This window comes from Nestor notabilis, unplaced genomic scaffold, assembly GCF_000696875.1.
Source record: "Nestor notabilis isolate BGI_N333 unplaced genomic scaffold, ASM69687v1 scaffold20183, whole genome shotgun sequence".
Lineage (NCBI taxonomy): Eukaryota > Metazoa > Chordata > Aves > Psittaciformes > Psittacidae > Nestor > Nestor notabilis.
In genome coordinates, this window is record NW_009922613.1 from 6657 (window position 1) to 24265 (window position 17609).

A 17609-nucleotide genomic window follows, 5' to 3' on the forward strand; every position below is an offset into this window, starting at 1 on the left:
GATAGTCATCCATTGGGTCTTCCCTGGGCTTGGCAGGTCTGCCAGCATCCTGAAAGATACAGGAAGTCAGACACCAGTGACACTGCCGCAGCCCGCTCCCATCCCCTGCCAGGGATACAGCTCTCTTGCACTAGAGCCCCAGGCCTGGAAGGCTGGGAAATGGATCTGGAATCAGGGGGCAGCAGGGACAATGAGGCAACCACACTTCATCTGTGCTTTCTCCTTCCAGTCTCTCTACCCACATGCTGGCAGCAACTGCCCAGCTCCCTCCTCTGTGGAGAGAGAGTGTCCCAGGGTCCCTGCACATGCTGTTGCATCAAGCCCCTGTATATATATATATATATGTACAAGTTACTCAGGGTAGAGCTTTAGGGATCACAGCACAGCCCTCCCTGAAAGTCAGGTATTGATGTCACTAACTCTTTACCCATGTTCACTAACCTTCAAGCAGTGCTGCTCAGCCGGTGCCAGCATCTCCCTCTTGTTTGATTTCATTGGCCTGGGTGTCTTTTTGTTCTTTTTGAACCTCACTACTAATCACGATTTTAGAGCCTGACAGATAAACCCCTCCTTTTTAAAACAAGCAACATCAGCTGCTTGTCAAAACAAGCCAACGTCTCCCTGCTGCAGAGGCTGAGTCCAGACAGCAACCAGCACGTAGCAGAATAAATGGATTCCCTCTGCAAGCAGCAAGCAAGGAGGCAGAGCTCTCACGTGCTGTCACTGCTGCACACCCACCCCAGGAACAGGAGTGACTGCACTGACCAGACCCTGAGCTTAAGCCCATGTTATTGTCTCTGGTTTTGGTCTCTCAGGTGTTTAAAGAGATCCAGCACCTCTGAGGTAATAGCTGTGGAGTGAGCCATCTCCTAGTCAATGTCTCTCCAGCCATGTAGGTGCTGCAGATGTGAGGGTTGACTTCAACAAGCAGAGGGGACAGGGCCAGAACAAGTTCTGGTACTGAGCAACCCACTGATTGTCACTCAGAAAGAGGTTTCTCCTGCTTGCCATATCCTGGCAGTGGGATTATGGATCCAACCAGGAACATGATGTTTTCCTTTGAGTCCTTAAGCTCTCTGCCTCCCCCCAGCAGGAGCTGGGATCTCTCCCTGGCCCCTGCTGGTTGCCCTCACGTCAGTCACCTTCAGTGGCTTCTCCTTAGACTCTTCTTTCACGCTGGGCTCCTTGAACTTCTCCAGACCTCCCACCTTCTCTTCAAAGTCAGGTCTCTCCAGCTCAGCTTCCTCAAACTCATCCTCACCTTGGTTATTGGGGTCCTGGGCAGGATCTGCAGCATCATCTGGCATCTGGACAAGAAAAGCCTCTTGTGAATACCAGGCAGCATATCTATCCCCTTGGGAGACAGAAGGCTTGCTGCCTTCACCAGCAAGCAGGAAGTGCTGGCTGGTTAACACTTCAGTCACAGCTCTCTTCAAACATGTTAGTGGTTCTAAAAACAACCCCCTCAGTCTTCATTATCCCTCTGAATCCCTCCAGAGACAAGGAGTTTAGTTTGTTACATAAAGCATCAACTTCAATGGGATAGCTGGATTCTCATTCCAAGCTAGGGCTGCATCCAGATGACAGCATTACTCACCATTGGTTCCTGGACCACAGTCTCTTTCTGAGAGTGCAGGTTCTCCTCCCTCTCAATCACTCCTGCATCTGCAAGGAAAAGGGACAGTTACCAGCATACTCTCTCAAAAGCCAGTGTCACCAGTCAGGATTCCCACTGTTGGGAAGCAGCTGTATTAACTCTATGCCAAGTAGGGATTTGCCTGCTACAGCTGCCAAAGCTGCTCCCAAGGCTGGGGCATAAGCACATGTTGAAGCCTGCCCATAACTTAATGATACATGTCCAGCCCTGGTGCTCATGTGCCTGCCACCACGGGCTGTGTGCTTCTCCCTACAACATCAAAGAAGCCTGTGTGACAGCAGCATTCCCAATGGGACACAGCACGGCCAGGGCATTCGAGCCATTACTGTGGTTGTTCATTCCAGTTCAAGGGCTATCGGTCCTCACCTGCCATGAGGCCTTTTCAGGGTAGAATTCACTTTGATGTGAACCAATCAGTTCTGTTCCTCTAAAGGGGCTTGTTGGAAATTAGGTCAGGAACACATGGAACAGCAGCTAAACACAGCTGTGGGAAAGCATGGGGATACAGAACCTGCTCTCCAGACAGGCATCTGTATGCACCTTAGCTGTCACCTAAGTGTCACTGTTCTGGAGGGGAGGACTTTGCTGCACAGAGTGAACTGAGCCAACAGTTCCAAATCCAGAGCCAAGATCTACTTCAAGAAACCAGGCTGAGAGCATCTTTATAATGTTTAATAGGATGCAAGTCAGCATTTCAAATGAGATCTTCACAGGAATCTCAGCTCCCAGCTTCCCTGTCTTACTGCCTTCAGGACTGCAGCAAATCATTAGCTACATGAAAGCCACGTACTTACTCATTCCCCCTCAGCCTAGCAACACACAGAACTAGCATTAGTCACATCTACACTTCAGTGTCTTTCTGACAGAGGTAACTAGCTGACTTCCAGATCTTACAGGTTATTTCCACATGTGCAAGAGAAATTGATGGTAGAGTCTGTTTGCAGCAAAGAAATCTGTTAACAAAGCATTCACACTGTATCCTGGCCCCTTGAGCACAGCAGAGCATCTCTGCACTGATTCTCAGACTGGATGCCTCTGCTCAAAGCCCATTTTAGCTCTCCACTGCCTGCCTGGCTTACTGTAATACATTTTTGATGTCTTTATTTGCTTCCCAAGGAAGTTTGCAGCTTCTCTATTACACTCATAGTCACACATAACACAAACTACCCACCTTGATTAGCAATAAGTTAGTACTGAACAGCATAGGATTAGGAAACCATACCCATTTCGAGCTCCTCATCATCTGTCCTTTCCTTCTGGCCTTCCTCATCAGCTATCTGATGCTCTTCCCCTCTCTTGTGCTCGGGTGGCTGTGAGCTGACTTTCTGCATCTCTTGCCCAGGCTTGGGCTCAAAATGAAGGCTCTTGGGGTAACTGTGCACTTGTTGTTCATCCATCTGGGCATTCACTTTGTTAACTATGTCTTTCCAGCTGCAACAAGGGCATGAAACAAAACGTAACCCTTCTGCCTCAGTATAGCAAGAGCTGTTTCATACTGCTGCTATTTCGTTATGGCAGAGGAAAAAAACAACTCCATCATATGCAGAAGTTTGTCTTAATTTAAGTTTTTGGCAAAACTAGTGGGTTACATAAGTTACTGTGATATCTGCTTGAAATTGAGTATTTAATATGCCATAAGTACAAAGTTATGCTTTATAAACATGATTTACTGTAGAACTGCTTTAATATATCTCATGAGATACAATAACACATCCACATAGCAATAAACTCCAGTTCCAAATAGATACTTACTCATGCCTTACACATACTCAAATACAAAAATGATGTTTTTGAAAGAATATCAAGCACACAAGTCCTCTTTATTGTTCCAGCTTCATTTAAAATGAAGATACTAAAGTAAAACTGTAGAATTCAGGCCTACAAGGAGGAACACCCTTTTGAAACAACCAGGAAAGCTGCAATACAAAGCTGACAGTTTCCATTGTCTGATGATGTTTGTGGCAAAGCTACAAGCTCCTCACAAAGCTTCACAACTGGGATGGGTATTTAAGCAGCAGATGTTTATAAAATTCTTCCACAGCATCTGTCCCCTGTAGAAACCCAAACAGTGACAAGAGAACCAGCTGAAAACATCTGCATGTTGTTTTGATTTACATGGGGAAAGTGTTTCACTGCTTCATTCAGAGGGAAGCCACGTTCCAGTGTGATTTCCTGCTTCTCCTACCACCACTGCTCAACTGCTTTGATCCATCCACTGACCTGAGAAATCAATTATTCATACACAGCTCTATCTGCGAGAGTTCAGGCAACCCCTTTCAGGCAGCCACAGTCAGGAATTGCTTCCTCTGTAATGCTTCCACCTCAAATACACTCTCCTGCTGCCCACATCAATGTCTGTGCCTGCTTCCTTCATAGCAGGAGTGCCTCAGAGGGACAAGAACTTGATATCAAGATACTTGCCAAATGCAGCACATCCTTCATTAATGCCTCTGCCTGCAGCAATGGCACAGCTCGCAGATACCGAGAGGCTCAGCACCAGAGGACTCTGCAGCTTAACACCATTCCACTGCATGGAAGTGGATTGGAGGTCAGAGAATAAATGGAATATTTTCATATTAGTTTGAATGAAGCCCTGGAAAGCCCAGAACACTGCCTCACAAGGACTGGTTTTTTCCCAAATATCCTTACTCAGGGACACCTTCAGAAACAAAGAAGGAACAAGGAAGTGATGAAATCAGTAATAGGGACTCTCAAAAGTGACTGAAACAGCAACTTTTAACCTGAATAAGTTACCACTAGTTTCAAGCAGGGTTATTGCTTGGCCTCGCCTGACCCAGCTGAGAGTCAGAGGCCTACTTAAGACATCTGAGTTTTTAAGTGCTGAGAAAGGACAAGTGGCCTTTGCTTTAGCAGCTTTTTAAAGCCAGTATACTACTACCATGCACAACTTTCAGTAAGAAAAACCACAACCCAGATTTCCCCATTACGAACCCACCAAAATGCAAACTGGCCATCAAGAGCTCATCTGGAATCTGCTGGTCTCAGCCACCCAACGCCCCAGTTCTTGGCATTGGATGCATGGCCTCTTTTGTGCTCTGTTGTGGTTTGTTGTTGTTCTTGGCACTGACACCTTCTGGAGAAGGTTGGTTTATCCACTCCTTATCACCAAGCTCATGCAGTGTAAGAGTAACAACCTCCAGCTGCTCAGTATGACAGATCCAGGCAAAGAAAAGCACATCAAACACACCATGATCTCTGTTCTTGCCAAGCAAATCCAGTATTTGCATTTTCTGTTTCACAAAGCAGGGACAGCATCCTCTCTAGGCTCTACATAGCTGGGGAGAGGCCATTCTGCCATCACAGCTTCAACCCTCACCTCCAGCTACACCCCCACAAGTCTCTCCTTGTAAAAAGGCAGACTATTCTGTGCTGTTACTCCTTGTGTCCATGCTGATGTTACCCTTTAAAGGAATATGCAAAGCACAGTCTCTGACCTGGGAACATTTCAGGTTAGGTGAACAAACAAAAGTGACAGAGGAGAATAGGAAGGCTCAGGCTGAATTTAGAATTAAATCCAGAAGTCTCCTCTATGATTAAACTAGAACTGAAATCTGATTTTTTCCGGTGAACTGGACAGATATGACCTGGACACACACAGGGGATAAATAAGTTAAATAAGGCAGCACTATTTTCAGAAGCAGGTTTTGGAGCATGGCCAAGCTTTGATGAATTGCAGCCTGAGAAAGACACGTTCTTCCTTTTGAAAACAGTTTCTGCTGTGCCTGCACAGCATCCACAACAACAGCCCCTGACTGGACTCCCAGGTACCACAGCAATACAAGTAACGCAGTGTAGGCATGATCCACTCTGTCACCTCCATGGAATGGTTTGTGCTGTTCTCTAAACCTCCCCTTTGTAAGGGCCTCACCTCCCCAGAGCTGTCTGGGTTCTTACACTAAGAACACGTCTGGAGAACACACTGTGCTGAGGATGGCAGATATGAGCAACAGGGCCATGTTGCAGGGCATTTTAATGCCAAGCCTTCAGCTAAGCTCAGAAGATTGTACCAGTTCCAAGTCTTTTCTTACTGTAAACCCTGATCCTTGTATTGATATGATTGAACTGATTTGTTTGACTTGTCTAAGTGAAACTGAAGTTTATACTGACTATATCATCTCAAGCGCAGGTATGCAGGAACACAGACAGGATGAAAGCCTGGGCTCTGATGGATTCTGCTCTGTCCTCATTTCTGGCATAAACTATTGCTGTAAAGTGTTCTACCCCAATCTGGATAAACCCCATAGGTTCAGGATCAGAGGTCTCAGACCTGTGTGACTTTTCATGCTCTAATCAGGCTCTGTGGAGGAGAATCCCTAGCATCCCTCAGAAGTGCACTGGCAACAGGAAGTCAAGCTCCATTCCCTGGGAGGAAAGAAAACCATAGAAGAGGGAATACAGAGTTTGGGATGTCTTTGCCCTAGAAGCAAAGAAAACACTCTAGTACCTGAACTGGGGCTGGTTTCCTGCTGCTTCTAGAGTACCAGATAACCTTGGAGATGAGAAGCTCTCAGATCTTCAAGGTCTGGTTGTTCCTGCAGAGCTTGGCACATTACTGATTAATTAGTGGGAAAAATGAATTGCAGCTCTAATGTACAGCTTATGCCTCTCATTCATAGAAACGGAGGGAATTTTTAGCCACCCTTGCTGCTGCATATGGTGCAGAGTATCTCCAGTTTGCCAAACAAAACAGGGTATTTCAGTCACCATCCATTAAAGGGAAGAGATTTCTTCCAGTCAGTTCAGACTCTCATCCCACTCTCTCCTCTCGCAAGTAGGAAATCCACGCTGACCTGATCTCACTCAGCAGTAACTCCTCTTTCCCTCTCCTCCCCACACAAACACTTCACTGAACAGCTCAAATACAAAGGCAGCCAACAGAGCATGCACCAACAACATAAGAGCCTTTTATTTTCCAGCACAGCACCCACAGCAGTCTGTGCATTCAGTCACACAGCACTGGTTCTGCTTCAGCTGAGATCGAGGCCTGGCAGCAGCATTCGGTTACAAGCAATAGATGGCAGTGGAACCAATAACAAACACTTTCTTCAACCATCTTTCAAGTAGAAACCACAATAAGCACAAGAAGAGAAGCCAGGGATGTGCCTGTCTGGTACCTCTCAGCCTGAGTACTGCATGTAGAAGGGAGTTTTGCTTCACCAACCTTTGCATCTGGACCTGTTTGCTCCCTGTAGAGCGGTGGTTGTCTGGTGCCTGAGGTTTTTCTGCTGCAGAGGGTTGTTTCAGATCAGAGGGTGACAGTCCAGGAGCCCGGCTTTCCTCATTGCTTTGAACATGAATGCGCATCACCATCTTTAGATCCTGCAGAGAAGACGTGTTTGGGGTACACACAAGCTCCTAATGTGATACCTGAGCATCTCCCTTGCATTTGGGTAGGTTTATGGGCCAGGGAAAGCCTTTCTCAAAGAACAACAGATTCAGAAGTGCTACCCAGCTGGCCTGAAGTAAGAGAAGTCTTTCTGCTTCCACACAGCCAAGAGGAAAAACTGGGAATTTAGCTGACCTAAGCTTTTCCTGGGTAGGTCAATCTCCAAGAGGAGGAACAACAAAACTGCCTCTAAAAAACACCCCACAGGTTGCCATTAGAATAGTTACTGTAATTCCAGTGTAACCACACTGCAATTGCCTGGTTTTTAGCTATCTGCTTTCCATAAGCTCCCTCTCGATCACCCCAGGAGGCAGGGAGGCTGCTTTTATGATTTACTCCTTGCAGATCCAGCAGGATCCAGAAAAAGAACCCGTTCATCCGAGCCCAGCCACTAAACCACAAACCCTTAAGAGTGCACAGGAGTCTGAGACCTGAGGCCAGGACAATTTCCACATCAGGGAGGTGGAATGCACATATGCATTTCCTTACAAATACCATAGCTTTGAGCTTCAAAAGCAAGGGCTCCACAAAACAAGGGGGCAGAACTCACTGGGTTCCCATTTGGCAGGCTGTTCATAGTGCGGGTGAACCTGACCACGTGCCCATCCCCGCGTCTCGCCGGCCAGGCGGGCAGAGCATCCGGCAGCGCGTTGGCATCTTGCCTTGGGGCTGGATGGGTAAAGAGCACGTTGGCCTGTGGCCTTGGGCCATCGTTACCGTACGAGTTCTGGCCCTGCAGCAAAGGGACATCTGCCTGCTTCTGAACCCCGGAGACTTGGGAAGCCAACGGGTTCCCAAAGGGGCGATTCTCCTGGTTGACTGGGAAAGCCTGCAAGAAAGAAAAGATGAGAACAAACTCTGAAGGAACAAGCTCAGTTCCCTCCAGTTCAAAACCCACAGAAGCTCTACAGAACTCCTCTCCCTGGGGCTTCCTGGGAATACCACACCTTCTGCCTCACAAGCTGGAACTGGCTGGTGGCAGGCACCGGCACCTGAAACTGCTGCTGCCCCTTCCCAGCGCCTCCTCCTTTGAAACTTGGCATCTTCTGTAGAGCTTCCTTGAGCTGCCTGAACTCTTCCATCTGGGCCTGAGGGGATGAGAAGTGCACAGAGAAACCTCACACAAAACCAGGGTTAATCCGCTCCTTGCTGAGAACAGCCACTTTTTCATGGCCAGTTGTTCAGCATGGGCACACTACTAAAGAAGATATGATTTTATATATATGAAAGGCTGGAGATAACACCATTAATGACAAGCCCAAGGTAGTCTTCAGCTTTCCCTCCAGATTTCACAGATTTACCCCTTTGCCAGTCTTGCATCTTACTTTATTGCATACTTTTACCCTGAAAGTGCTGACCTGTGACACCAAGTCTTTGCCCAACGCATTTAGTGCATAAGCCATGGACACAACTCCAGCCTTTGCACAAGACTTGCACCCTAGGTCCTGTTAGGTTTGGCTCCCTCTCCTCCGGTGCTCACACACACGTACCACCAAGTCAGCTTTCCTCTTTTCCTTCCTGGAGAGGCATTTCCCCATGGATGCACTCAGCTCAGCAGGGCTGACAACAATTGGCACAATCCTACTTGACTATTCAGTTTACTTTGCAAGACAAATGAGAATTGATTCTCTGGGGCTCTTAAGCGAATGCAACACTCTTCTCTCTACTGCAGCTTATTTCTTCCAGCTCCAACCCTGAAAAGTAGGGCTTGAGAAAGCTACTCAGGAAGAGCTCCCCACTCCCACCCAGTTATTTATAGGAAAGTGATGGGGAAAGCTTTTCATATGCTTGCCAGAGGTACCTGGAAACAGACCAAATTAGGGACTGGGCAGAGTAGGAAAGCTTCCAAGCAGCAAGGAAAGTTTAGCAGGAAATGAATTCCTGAGCAGGCTCTGTTGATTTGTGATCTTCCCCCTGAAATTTGACCTTAATGTGAAGAAAACAAACCAAACCCCAACAAAACCACTCAGCAAAGCTAACATAAAAGGAATGAGGAAAGGAAAAGGAAGCCAAGTTCATGGGATAAAGCCCTGGCTAGTAGGAGACTGCTTCCAGTCAGAACAAGCCAGATGGAAGCAGAACTTCAGTACCCATCAGAAGCCTGCTAAGGTGGTCAGCCCCGAGAGAAAGAAGCTATAAACTAGTCTTAGTGCACAGACTCCCACATGCTGTTTGCACCCCGTCACAGCAAGCTGTGCATGTATCACTTGATGTCTCCATGCCTCATTTTACCTGGCAGAGCAACTGATGTGACAGCTACTGCAGGCTGGGCTTGTGGAACGTGTTAGAATCCTTGGAAAAGGAACATGTTGTCTAGAATGCAAATTACTCCTCTAAACTTTCACCTGCCAGAAGGAAGCAAGACAGGATACGGTGCAAATTGACATGGCAATGAGAAGCCTGGAGCCCTTCTAGGTGTCTGCTCCTCCACATGGCACCTCATCCCACTGAAGGCAACCACAATTCCATTCATCTTTGTGATAGGAATCAGTGATTACACACTACAAAGGACTGATCAGAAAACCAAACAGAGCACTTTAACACTAAGCTCATTGTCCAAAGATCCAAGGAATTTTCTGAAATCATTGGGATCAACCACTGCCTCTTCTGTAGGAGCCAGAAATAGCAGTCAGACAGATGGCTGGAGCACAGCTTCATTACACGACTGTCTGGTACATCCAGAGCAGGCAACTGAGTTCTGTCTCCCTCACCCAGGGCAAATCCTTCTTATTCTTAACTCTGGCAGGAAATCACAGGGATGCTTCTTACAAACCACTTTTCCCATTGGTCTCAACACTGAAGGGCCTAAAAGTTAAGACTGGCAGCACAAAAACTGCCACCACATTTTCCAGTCTGAAGTGCTTGACTTTGTAGCCTCAACCACCCCTGCCCAAGGGGTTTTAACGCTGGTCGGAGTGTGCACTCGTCTGCACAGCTGAACTGCTGACTGCTTTCTCTACTGCAGCACAGGCAAACAGCATTTTAAGGGTACCCTGCTGACGAGCAGTTCAGGAGGTGTGAACGTAGGCCTGCCCGGGGCGCTGGAGAAGCTTGTCCTCTCATGCTGCTTCGATTCCCAGTTTGGGCTCGCTGGACTGACCCCTACAGGGCCCAGAAGTCTTTGTTTAGTTTCCAGCAAGCACACTGCAGGCAGCACCACTGCAGAGAATGCGAGCACCCTGTGGAGGAGCAGGCTGAAAAAGCAGGTCAGTGCTAACCATGACTATGAAGTCAGGCAAGTCCACCCGAGACCCCTCAAACCACACCTGACATGAGCCAAAAAGCTGTCAAATGACAGAGCTACTTAAATCCCTCCTATTTTGCAGGGTGGATCCAGCCAGAACTCAAGAACAATCTTGCAGAAGTCAAAGCCCACTCTGCCCTCCACCTCTACTCAATTTCAGCATCCAGTTCAGGGGAAGAACTAGTTGTCAACAGCATCTAACCACAACTAGCTCCTTGCTTCTGGGCTTATCCTATAATCCAAGGGAATGCTTGAAAGAAGGCTGTTAATTAACAACAGAAAGGCTAATTCAGACTGCAAAGTGACTTGTAAAGTGTATTTACAAAGCTGCTTGTGTCTTGTCTCAGCACAAGAGCCTCAGGGTCTGTAAAGACATGAAGTCCTCCTACTTCTCCCAGCATACCCCCCTTTCTCCCTTTCCCAAGTCTCCCAACTTCAGCTGGATGAGCAGAATTCTGTGAGGTCGGGATTTGCAGGGTGCTGAAGAGCCTCACACCAGGAGCACAGCACCATACGAACAAAAGGTTTGTCTTTTCCCCCTGCAGAAAAACACTTTCCTGCCTCTCCAGTCCTAAGCCACCACCACTTGCATTGCTCCAACACGTCCTAACTGAACACCACTATCTTTACACAGCTCTCTCCAATTTCCAAATTCTTTACAGATCTCCCTCTACTAAGGCTTCACATGGAGGTGTAGAAGGGAACCTTTTTGCCAGGGTTGTTGAGTGTCTGTAGTCTCAGCAAGCACCTCTGCATTGCTGATCCTCTCTGCAATTAGTTATAGGCATAAGCAGAGACAATTCATCATCATTCAGGGTGGAAGTATCTGAGACATGGGTAAGTGGCAGGAGGCATTCCAGGGTTGGGAATATGCTGGTTCTCGCTTACTTGAACCAGTGGCTTGTGTAGCATATCCATATTTTCAGCTACTGGGACAGATTCCAGGCTGGAGAATTTTACTTGTACAGAATGTATCTATACAACCAGCATCATTTTAGGCAACTCACCACACTGGGAAACAGTTGATAACTAGGTTTAGTATTTAGAGAATATTCAATGATACACCCAGCCCCCAGTGACAGGTTGTCCCACGTGGCCACAAACAGCCCCTTGTTGGTTACCTGGGCATTAAGGAGCTGAGAGTGAACTTCCTGGTGGGCCTTCCGAAGCAGTTTGCTCTCTTCTCTGAGTTTAAACACTGTATCTGCAAGAGAACAAGACATTTGCTTAGAAGAGCTATTTTTACAAGTGTACTCTCTCTCTTCCTTATGATAAATTCCTCTCGACCTCACAGATCTCTCAAGCCCAGGGATTACACCAGCTAGGGACTGGCCAAACACACTGACAAACCTGGATCATCCTTCCTTTCAGCACTCAGGAGTCCCACCCATCCAAGGAACTTCCTCTTCTCCGGAGGGTCTCTGCTAACGACCACCATCAGGTCAGGCTCTGGCTGTGCTTGCTATCAGAGCATTTGTTTCCTTATTCCCCTTACTCACTGCAGCTGAATAGCAGAGCAACGCTCCTGCCCCTACCTGTGGTAACAGGGAGGTTGAGAAACAACTGCAAGAGAGGTCTGTTGTGCCTCCTGAACCCACAGCAGATCCAAGGATGTTCCCTTCTACTGCACAGAGGAGCTGCCTCTTGAAAGGATGCTACAAAGACCCACAACACACTTCCACAAAGCAATCACAGGCCAGCTTGCTCCTCAGGCACATTTATTCCTATGCTGTCAAGCAGCAAGCTTCTGCCTTGCAGCCCCCAGGTTGGGCTCCTTTCAAGCTCTTTGCACACTAAGTACTCCAGTGACAAGACACACAATGCACTTGCATTTCACTGCCTGGAATATAATTGTGTATCCTCCAATAAACAGAAAGACTGTCAAAAAATAGCAGCTTTATTTGGGAGGCTGAAGCTCTCTCAGTATCAGTATTGCTGCATGCACTGGGATTTCTCTGCTAACATAGCTGCACCTGCCACTATGGACAGGGATGGGAATTTTTCTCTCTAAAAAGGATGGTCACTTTGCCATAGGCTGAATTCCATGCAAGATTCCAGCTCTACATTATAGATACTTCTGATTGCAGTGGTATATCTTTTTATATATTATTCATCCCTGGGACAGGACATTCTGCCATTGAGGTTGGGTGCTGGAAACAGCCTGGGAAGATGGACAGAGAACATTAATATCTCAGCCTTAAGCTGACCTTCCTGACCAGCTTCCCTCTTGGAATTCCTTTTCTGATCCTTATTCTCCTTCCTCCATACAATTTCTTTTCCTGCTTCACTGGGGGCTGCATATTGCAAGAAAGAGACAAGCAAATATTTAGGTTTCATTTGCTGGTGCTCAATTCCTCCCTTCTCTCACCCAGGAGTGCTCAGAGTGAAAACCCAAACAAAACACCAGCAGATTTCCATCTCCCAGACCTAATCTAAGCAAGAACAGATGTGAACCTTAAACCCCCCCACTCTAGTTAAAGAGGAGACTAAATAGAAACTGCTCTTTGGGAATTACAGGGATCAGCATTCTCTGCAATATTTGCACTACTAAATGCATTTTATAGACCTACACCATTAATTACAAAAAGTATGCTGAATTTGCTTAAATGTTAGCATTTACAGGATTCTGGTAGTGTAGAAACTGGTTTCTACTGTCAAAAGTGTACAGAGATGTGGAAAATGTATATTGAAACAGATGGGATACCTCAATGCCATAATGTTTTCTCTCTGCCACAGAAAACCATGTCTGTTACCTTAGTTACACTCCAGACACAGGATAGGGTAAGGCAGTATTATCTGATGGATGAACCTTTGCTCCTGCCCCAGCCTACTGCAGATCCACAGGCAGGCACCTCTACCTTAGCCTCCTGCCTTTAACTTTTGGATTATCTTGTCTTGAGTGTGACCTCCTTGGGACATGGACTGTTTCACAGTCTGAATACCATCGACATCTGGCACAATGATTTGTTCTCTTACCTGATTCTACACAAAGTCTACACAAGATGAGTAACATAAATATGTAGTATGAGTAAGCAGATAGCAAAAGTCAATTAGGCTTTTGAAATAACACCATGAAAGCTGGTGCTGACAGCAGCCAAGGGTGTCCCATGCAGTGTAGCAGCACAGGCATCTCTGAACCCCAGAGAACTCCAGCTGAGGTACAGAAGGACCAAGGCACTGGACTCATGGTCCTACAGAGTGTTCCTACGCTATTTACAGACCTTCTGGGGACATGCAGAGGAAACACTGTCCTCTCCTGAACCCGGTTCTTTGGTGTTTTCTCAGCTCCCCATCACACTCACCCTGCAAGTTCGCGACTTCACTGTCCTTCTCCTGCTGCAGCTGGGCATATTTCTGGCTCTGAGTCTCCAGTGTCTTACGATGTTCCAGTTTCAAGCTGTTGTGCTGCAGCTGCAGGTCAAGCAGCTGCTTCTTGACATCTTCATGCTGGTTCTGAATAGGAAAAGAAGTGACAAAGTCAGTCCAAGGAGAAGAGTAGTAATTTAGCGATTACCAAGTGCTACTTGAGTGCCTGTTTAATAAGTTGCTTGGGGAGGCAGAGGAGATGGTTGTTCCTCCAATAAGGTAGCTAGAAATCCCAGCTACAGCAAGATACTGTGTTCAGTGGTTCAGAGGGATGTGAAATGCCAGTTAAACTCTGCTGTGTGAAGCAGTTTGGGAGGTGTCCTTGAAAGCTACTAAACTGGAAGCAGAATGTGGTGGCAAGTCCACTCCTGCCTGAAAAAGAGATGGAGATTCTGGGACACAGCCAAAAACTACTCCTACTTCTTCCCAACTTCCCTGCACACCCTGCTCTGTGAGAGCAATGCAGGCTATAATAGCTGCTGCTATCAAACCAAATGCCTGTGCAATACTGCACAAAGCCAAGGTTCTTTCCAGACTTCCAGACATACTAAAGGACAAGACTGCCTGCAAGGAGAGTTTCCATGGTGGATGCAGCATTGGTCTGCACATCTCTTTACAGCAGCAGTTCACCTTTAAGTAGGGCTAAGGTCCAATTCCCATTGCCTTTGGACACCCAACCACTCTGGTTGTTCTCCCTGCTTGGCTTGCTTCCTGATCGCCTGGCTCTTCTCCCACCCACCACTCCAAGCTGCTAGAACAGGAGGGAGGAACCTTTTGCAAGGACATCACATCCTCTCACATAATGAGACTAGAGAGAGCCCACATCCCACCCAGTAACATGGGGCTCATAGGCATAAAATGCCAGGATAACAAGACTCTCACAAGACCACAAACTCTTTCAAGCAGGCCAAGAATGCACCAGACAGAAGTGGGCTGAAGGGCTGTTCTCTTCTCCCTTTCTCTCTTGCAGAGCCCTAGAACAAAACATGCTGAGACATCCTTTTGCTCAGACCCACTGAACCAGAATTCACCTCCCTTTTTGTTCCCATGGTAACCCAGAGAGTCCTTCCACATTCAGTTTGTCAACACCAATCATGTACGCAGATGGACCGGCTGCAGGTGAACCCTGCCCCTTCCACACAACAGCTCCTCAGGACTCAGGCTGCAGTTTCCAGCAGCCTTCCTGTAAAAAACACCTCATCTTCTTCTTCAGAAGCCCCAAACCTCTAACTGCTGTCAGTGATTGCATTTATCCCCAGTAAAACAAAGCATCCATGGCCCAGGCGTTCTCCCCTGAAGCAATTATCCTCCACTAAAAGAAGAGAAATAACTGACTCCAAAAATACATGCAATGCAGAGGAAAAAGCTCTTGGTATGGAGGGGTCCCAGAGACAGAACAAAAAGTGAGACAAGGATGTCAGGTTAATCACATCACAAGATCAGGAGGGAAAAGAGAGAATAAAAGATTCCTGCTTTGGCTTTTGGAGACATTAGGTACTTACTGTTCTCATCAGAGCCATTGGCAGAAAGCACTGCAGAGGAACCCCATCCCTAAAATCATTCTGATACTGAACACCTCAGAAGCCACCAGCATTAGCAAGTGAGAATCGATTTTTTTAAAAGAAACTAAGCAATTGAAGGCATTTTTCGTCCTCATCAGCTCAGGTCAATTAATTTCTAGCCCATATTCTGCCTGGCAGGGGATGTGCATAATGCCTTGTCCTCAGACTGCTCACAGCCAGGAGGAAGGGAGGGAATATTCATCTTTTGACAGCAGCAGGAAACTGAAGTGCCTTGACCAAGGTCACACAAAGCACTTGAGGCCCAGCCAGCTTGTTAAGCACACAGAACATCCTCACTCTCAGCTGGTTTCTAAGGATGGCTGTGACCAATGTATGCAAGGTTTAGGAGGCATCTGAAGAGGATGGGTTTGTAGTTGCAGGACAGCTCTGGAACCTGCTCTGTGTTGGGTTTTTTTCAAAGCAGCATCTCATTCAGGATGCCAACTCATCTTCCAAAACTCAGGAATCCTTCAGCTGAGCTGTGTGAATTCAGGCCAGCTTGTCCTCTCATCCCACCTCCCCTTTGCTGTTCAGACAACATGCAGTGCTCAAGACGCATGAGCTGTGCAGTAGCTCGATCGCACTGAAATCTCTGGGGAAATGAGCAGGTAAAGAGAAAGAAGGATAGAAGAGTACCTCAAAACCATGTATTTCTGCCATGATTTAGAAGCAGCTTTGTACACAGCATTGTCCAAAATGGAATCAGTAATGGGATGCTGAGCCCACAGGCAAAGGAAGGGCACAGCTCATTGCAAGCTTCCAGGTTCCAGCAGCTTCAGGAAGTCCATCTTTCATGTAAAGCCTCCATGCCTGCCTATTGCAGTGAACACAGGATGCATTCTGCAGAGTGAGGTTAACAAAGAAATCTGGTCTCCACTCAAGAGGATGAAGGGAATTGTAAGGTGAAGTCTGGCCCCAGCAAAAAGGCACCTACTGCAGCAGCTATTTTTGGACATAGCCAAGCTCCTTGCCCCTGTGAGGCTGGTGTTCATCAGACACAGATGACTTCAGAACTGATCAGAGGGACAGCAGTGGCCAGAAACACCCAAGTCAGCTATGCTGATGTGGCTGCATGGAAGTCTTGGGTCATATTTGGGACCTGCAGCTTAACAGAGTCAGATGCTTCTGTTCAGCATGACAAGTCTGCTTCCTAGGTGATGATACTGCTGGCAGCAATCTCCCTCCTGAGGAAGCTAGCACCAGTGGGAAGCATTTTTCGCCTGTGCTCCAGTAACAGAAGCGTTACTCAGACTCAGAACCAGCTAGAAGTTGAGCTGAATACTGCTTTTTTTGGGGGGAGGCCTTGGGGAGGAGGCTGAAATCTTCCCCACTGCAGTCCCAAGGGCTGGCCTGTCTTTCAGCAGCTGTAAATATAGTTAAAAAACCAGATTTCTCCCCCCAAAATAAAAGGAAGCAAGAGAAAGGGAGCCAGGACAAACTGCTCTCACTGTCCCCTTGAGACAAGCAAGCCAGAGCATTCTGCTCAGACTGCAGTTGCTATGAAGAGGAACATTACTATTGCAAAGCGTTCCCAGAATCCGCAGTGCTGGATAATACCCAAGAGGCAGAACTGTACTTCCCTTTTCCTGACGTTTGAATCCAAAAGCCAGGCAGCTGGAGGTCCAGCTCTGCTCAGGAAATACAACCCAGTGGTGCTAAGGGCTGCTGGAACGTAGCCCTCTTTCTCCATCCCAGAATTAAATTACCATTTCACTGCCAATGCTCTAACTAGAAACATTTCAACCCCACCATCACCAGCCACACTTGCACTGCTCTAACAAAAGCAAACTTTAACATCAAGATATGCTTTAGAACATCAAGATATAGCATGTGATAAGCTATCAAATCCTATAGGCTGCCTCCCTCTGAGCCTCTTATAAGGACTGGAATACACTGTATTAGCCCAAAAGGGCAAGTTACAATGAATAGGCCTATTTTCACACAAAGAGACCCAGAAGAGAACACTCTGAACAACAGAACTCCTGTGAGATAAACTGCACAAAGACTCCATTGAAATGAGGTACAGGTGAAGGCTGTAATCCAATACAAAGCCCAACAGAATAAATAGGAAACTCCCATGAACCTGAATAGCCAGGAAGGGATGTAGATCAACACCACGGTGTGGTCTCCTCCCTCTGTGCTGGCACTAGCTGCAGGAAACCCTTGGTCTCTCCTAGGCACCTCTGGTCAGCAAAAGCACCAACTCCCCTTCCAGGGAGCATTCCTTAACACACAGCAGATGTGAAAACAGACTCCTCCCTTACCTTCAGGATCTTGTGCTGGGAACTGAGGGCCCCGTATCTGTTCATTGAGTCTTGCTGGGAAGAAAAAGATTCAAGAGTGTCATTAAATCCCAGGAAAAGGTAAGACAGG

General features: G+C 47.1%; 1 protein-coding gene across 1 annotated transcript in view; it reads right to left on the reverse strand.

The window, feature by feature from the left end:
- LOC104403544 (Golgi integral membrane protein 4-like) overlaps positions 1–17609 on the reverse strand; it is a 26814-nt gene that overhangs the window by 825 nt on the left and 8380 nt on the right. Inside the window, exons 4-13 of the mRNA XM_010011719.1 lie at positions 17501–17554; positions 13611–13761; positions 11430–11512; positions 8012–8152; positions 7615–7893; positions 6840–6997; positions 2880–3088; positions 1598–1665; positions 1209–1307; positions 2–49 (exon numbers count right to left, since the gene is read on the reverse strand). Of these exons, the coding sequence (XP_010010021.1) occupies positions 2–49; positions 1209–1307; positions 1598–1665; positions 2880–3088; positions 6840–6997; positions 7615–7893; positions 8012–8152; positions 11430–11512; positions 13611–13761; positions 17501–17554 (1290 nt within the window). The remainder of the gene's footprint in view (position 1; positions 50–1208; positions 1308–1597; positions 1666–2879; positions 3089–6839; positions 6998–7614; positions 7894–8011; positions 8153–11429; positions 11513–13610; positions 13762–17500; positions 17555–17609) is intronic.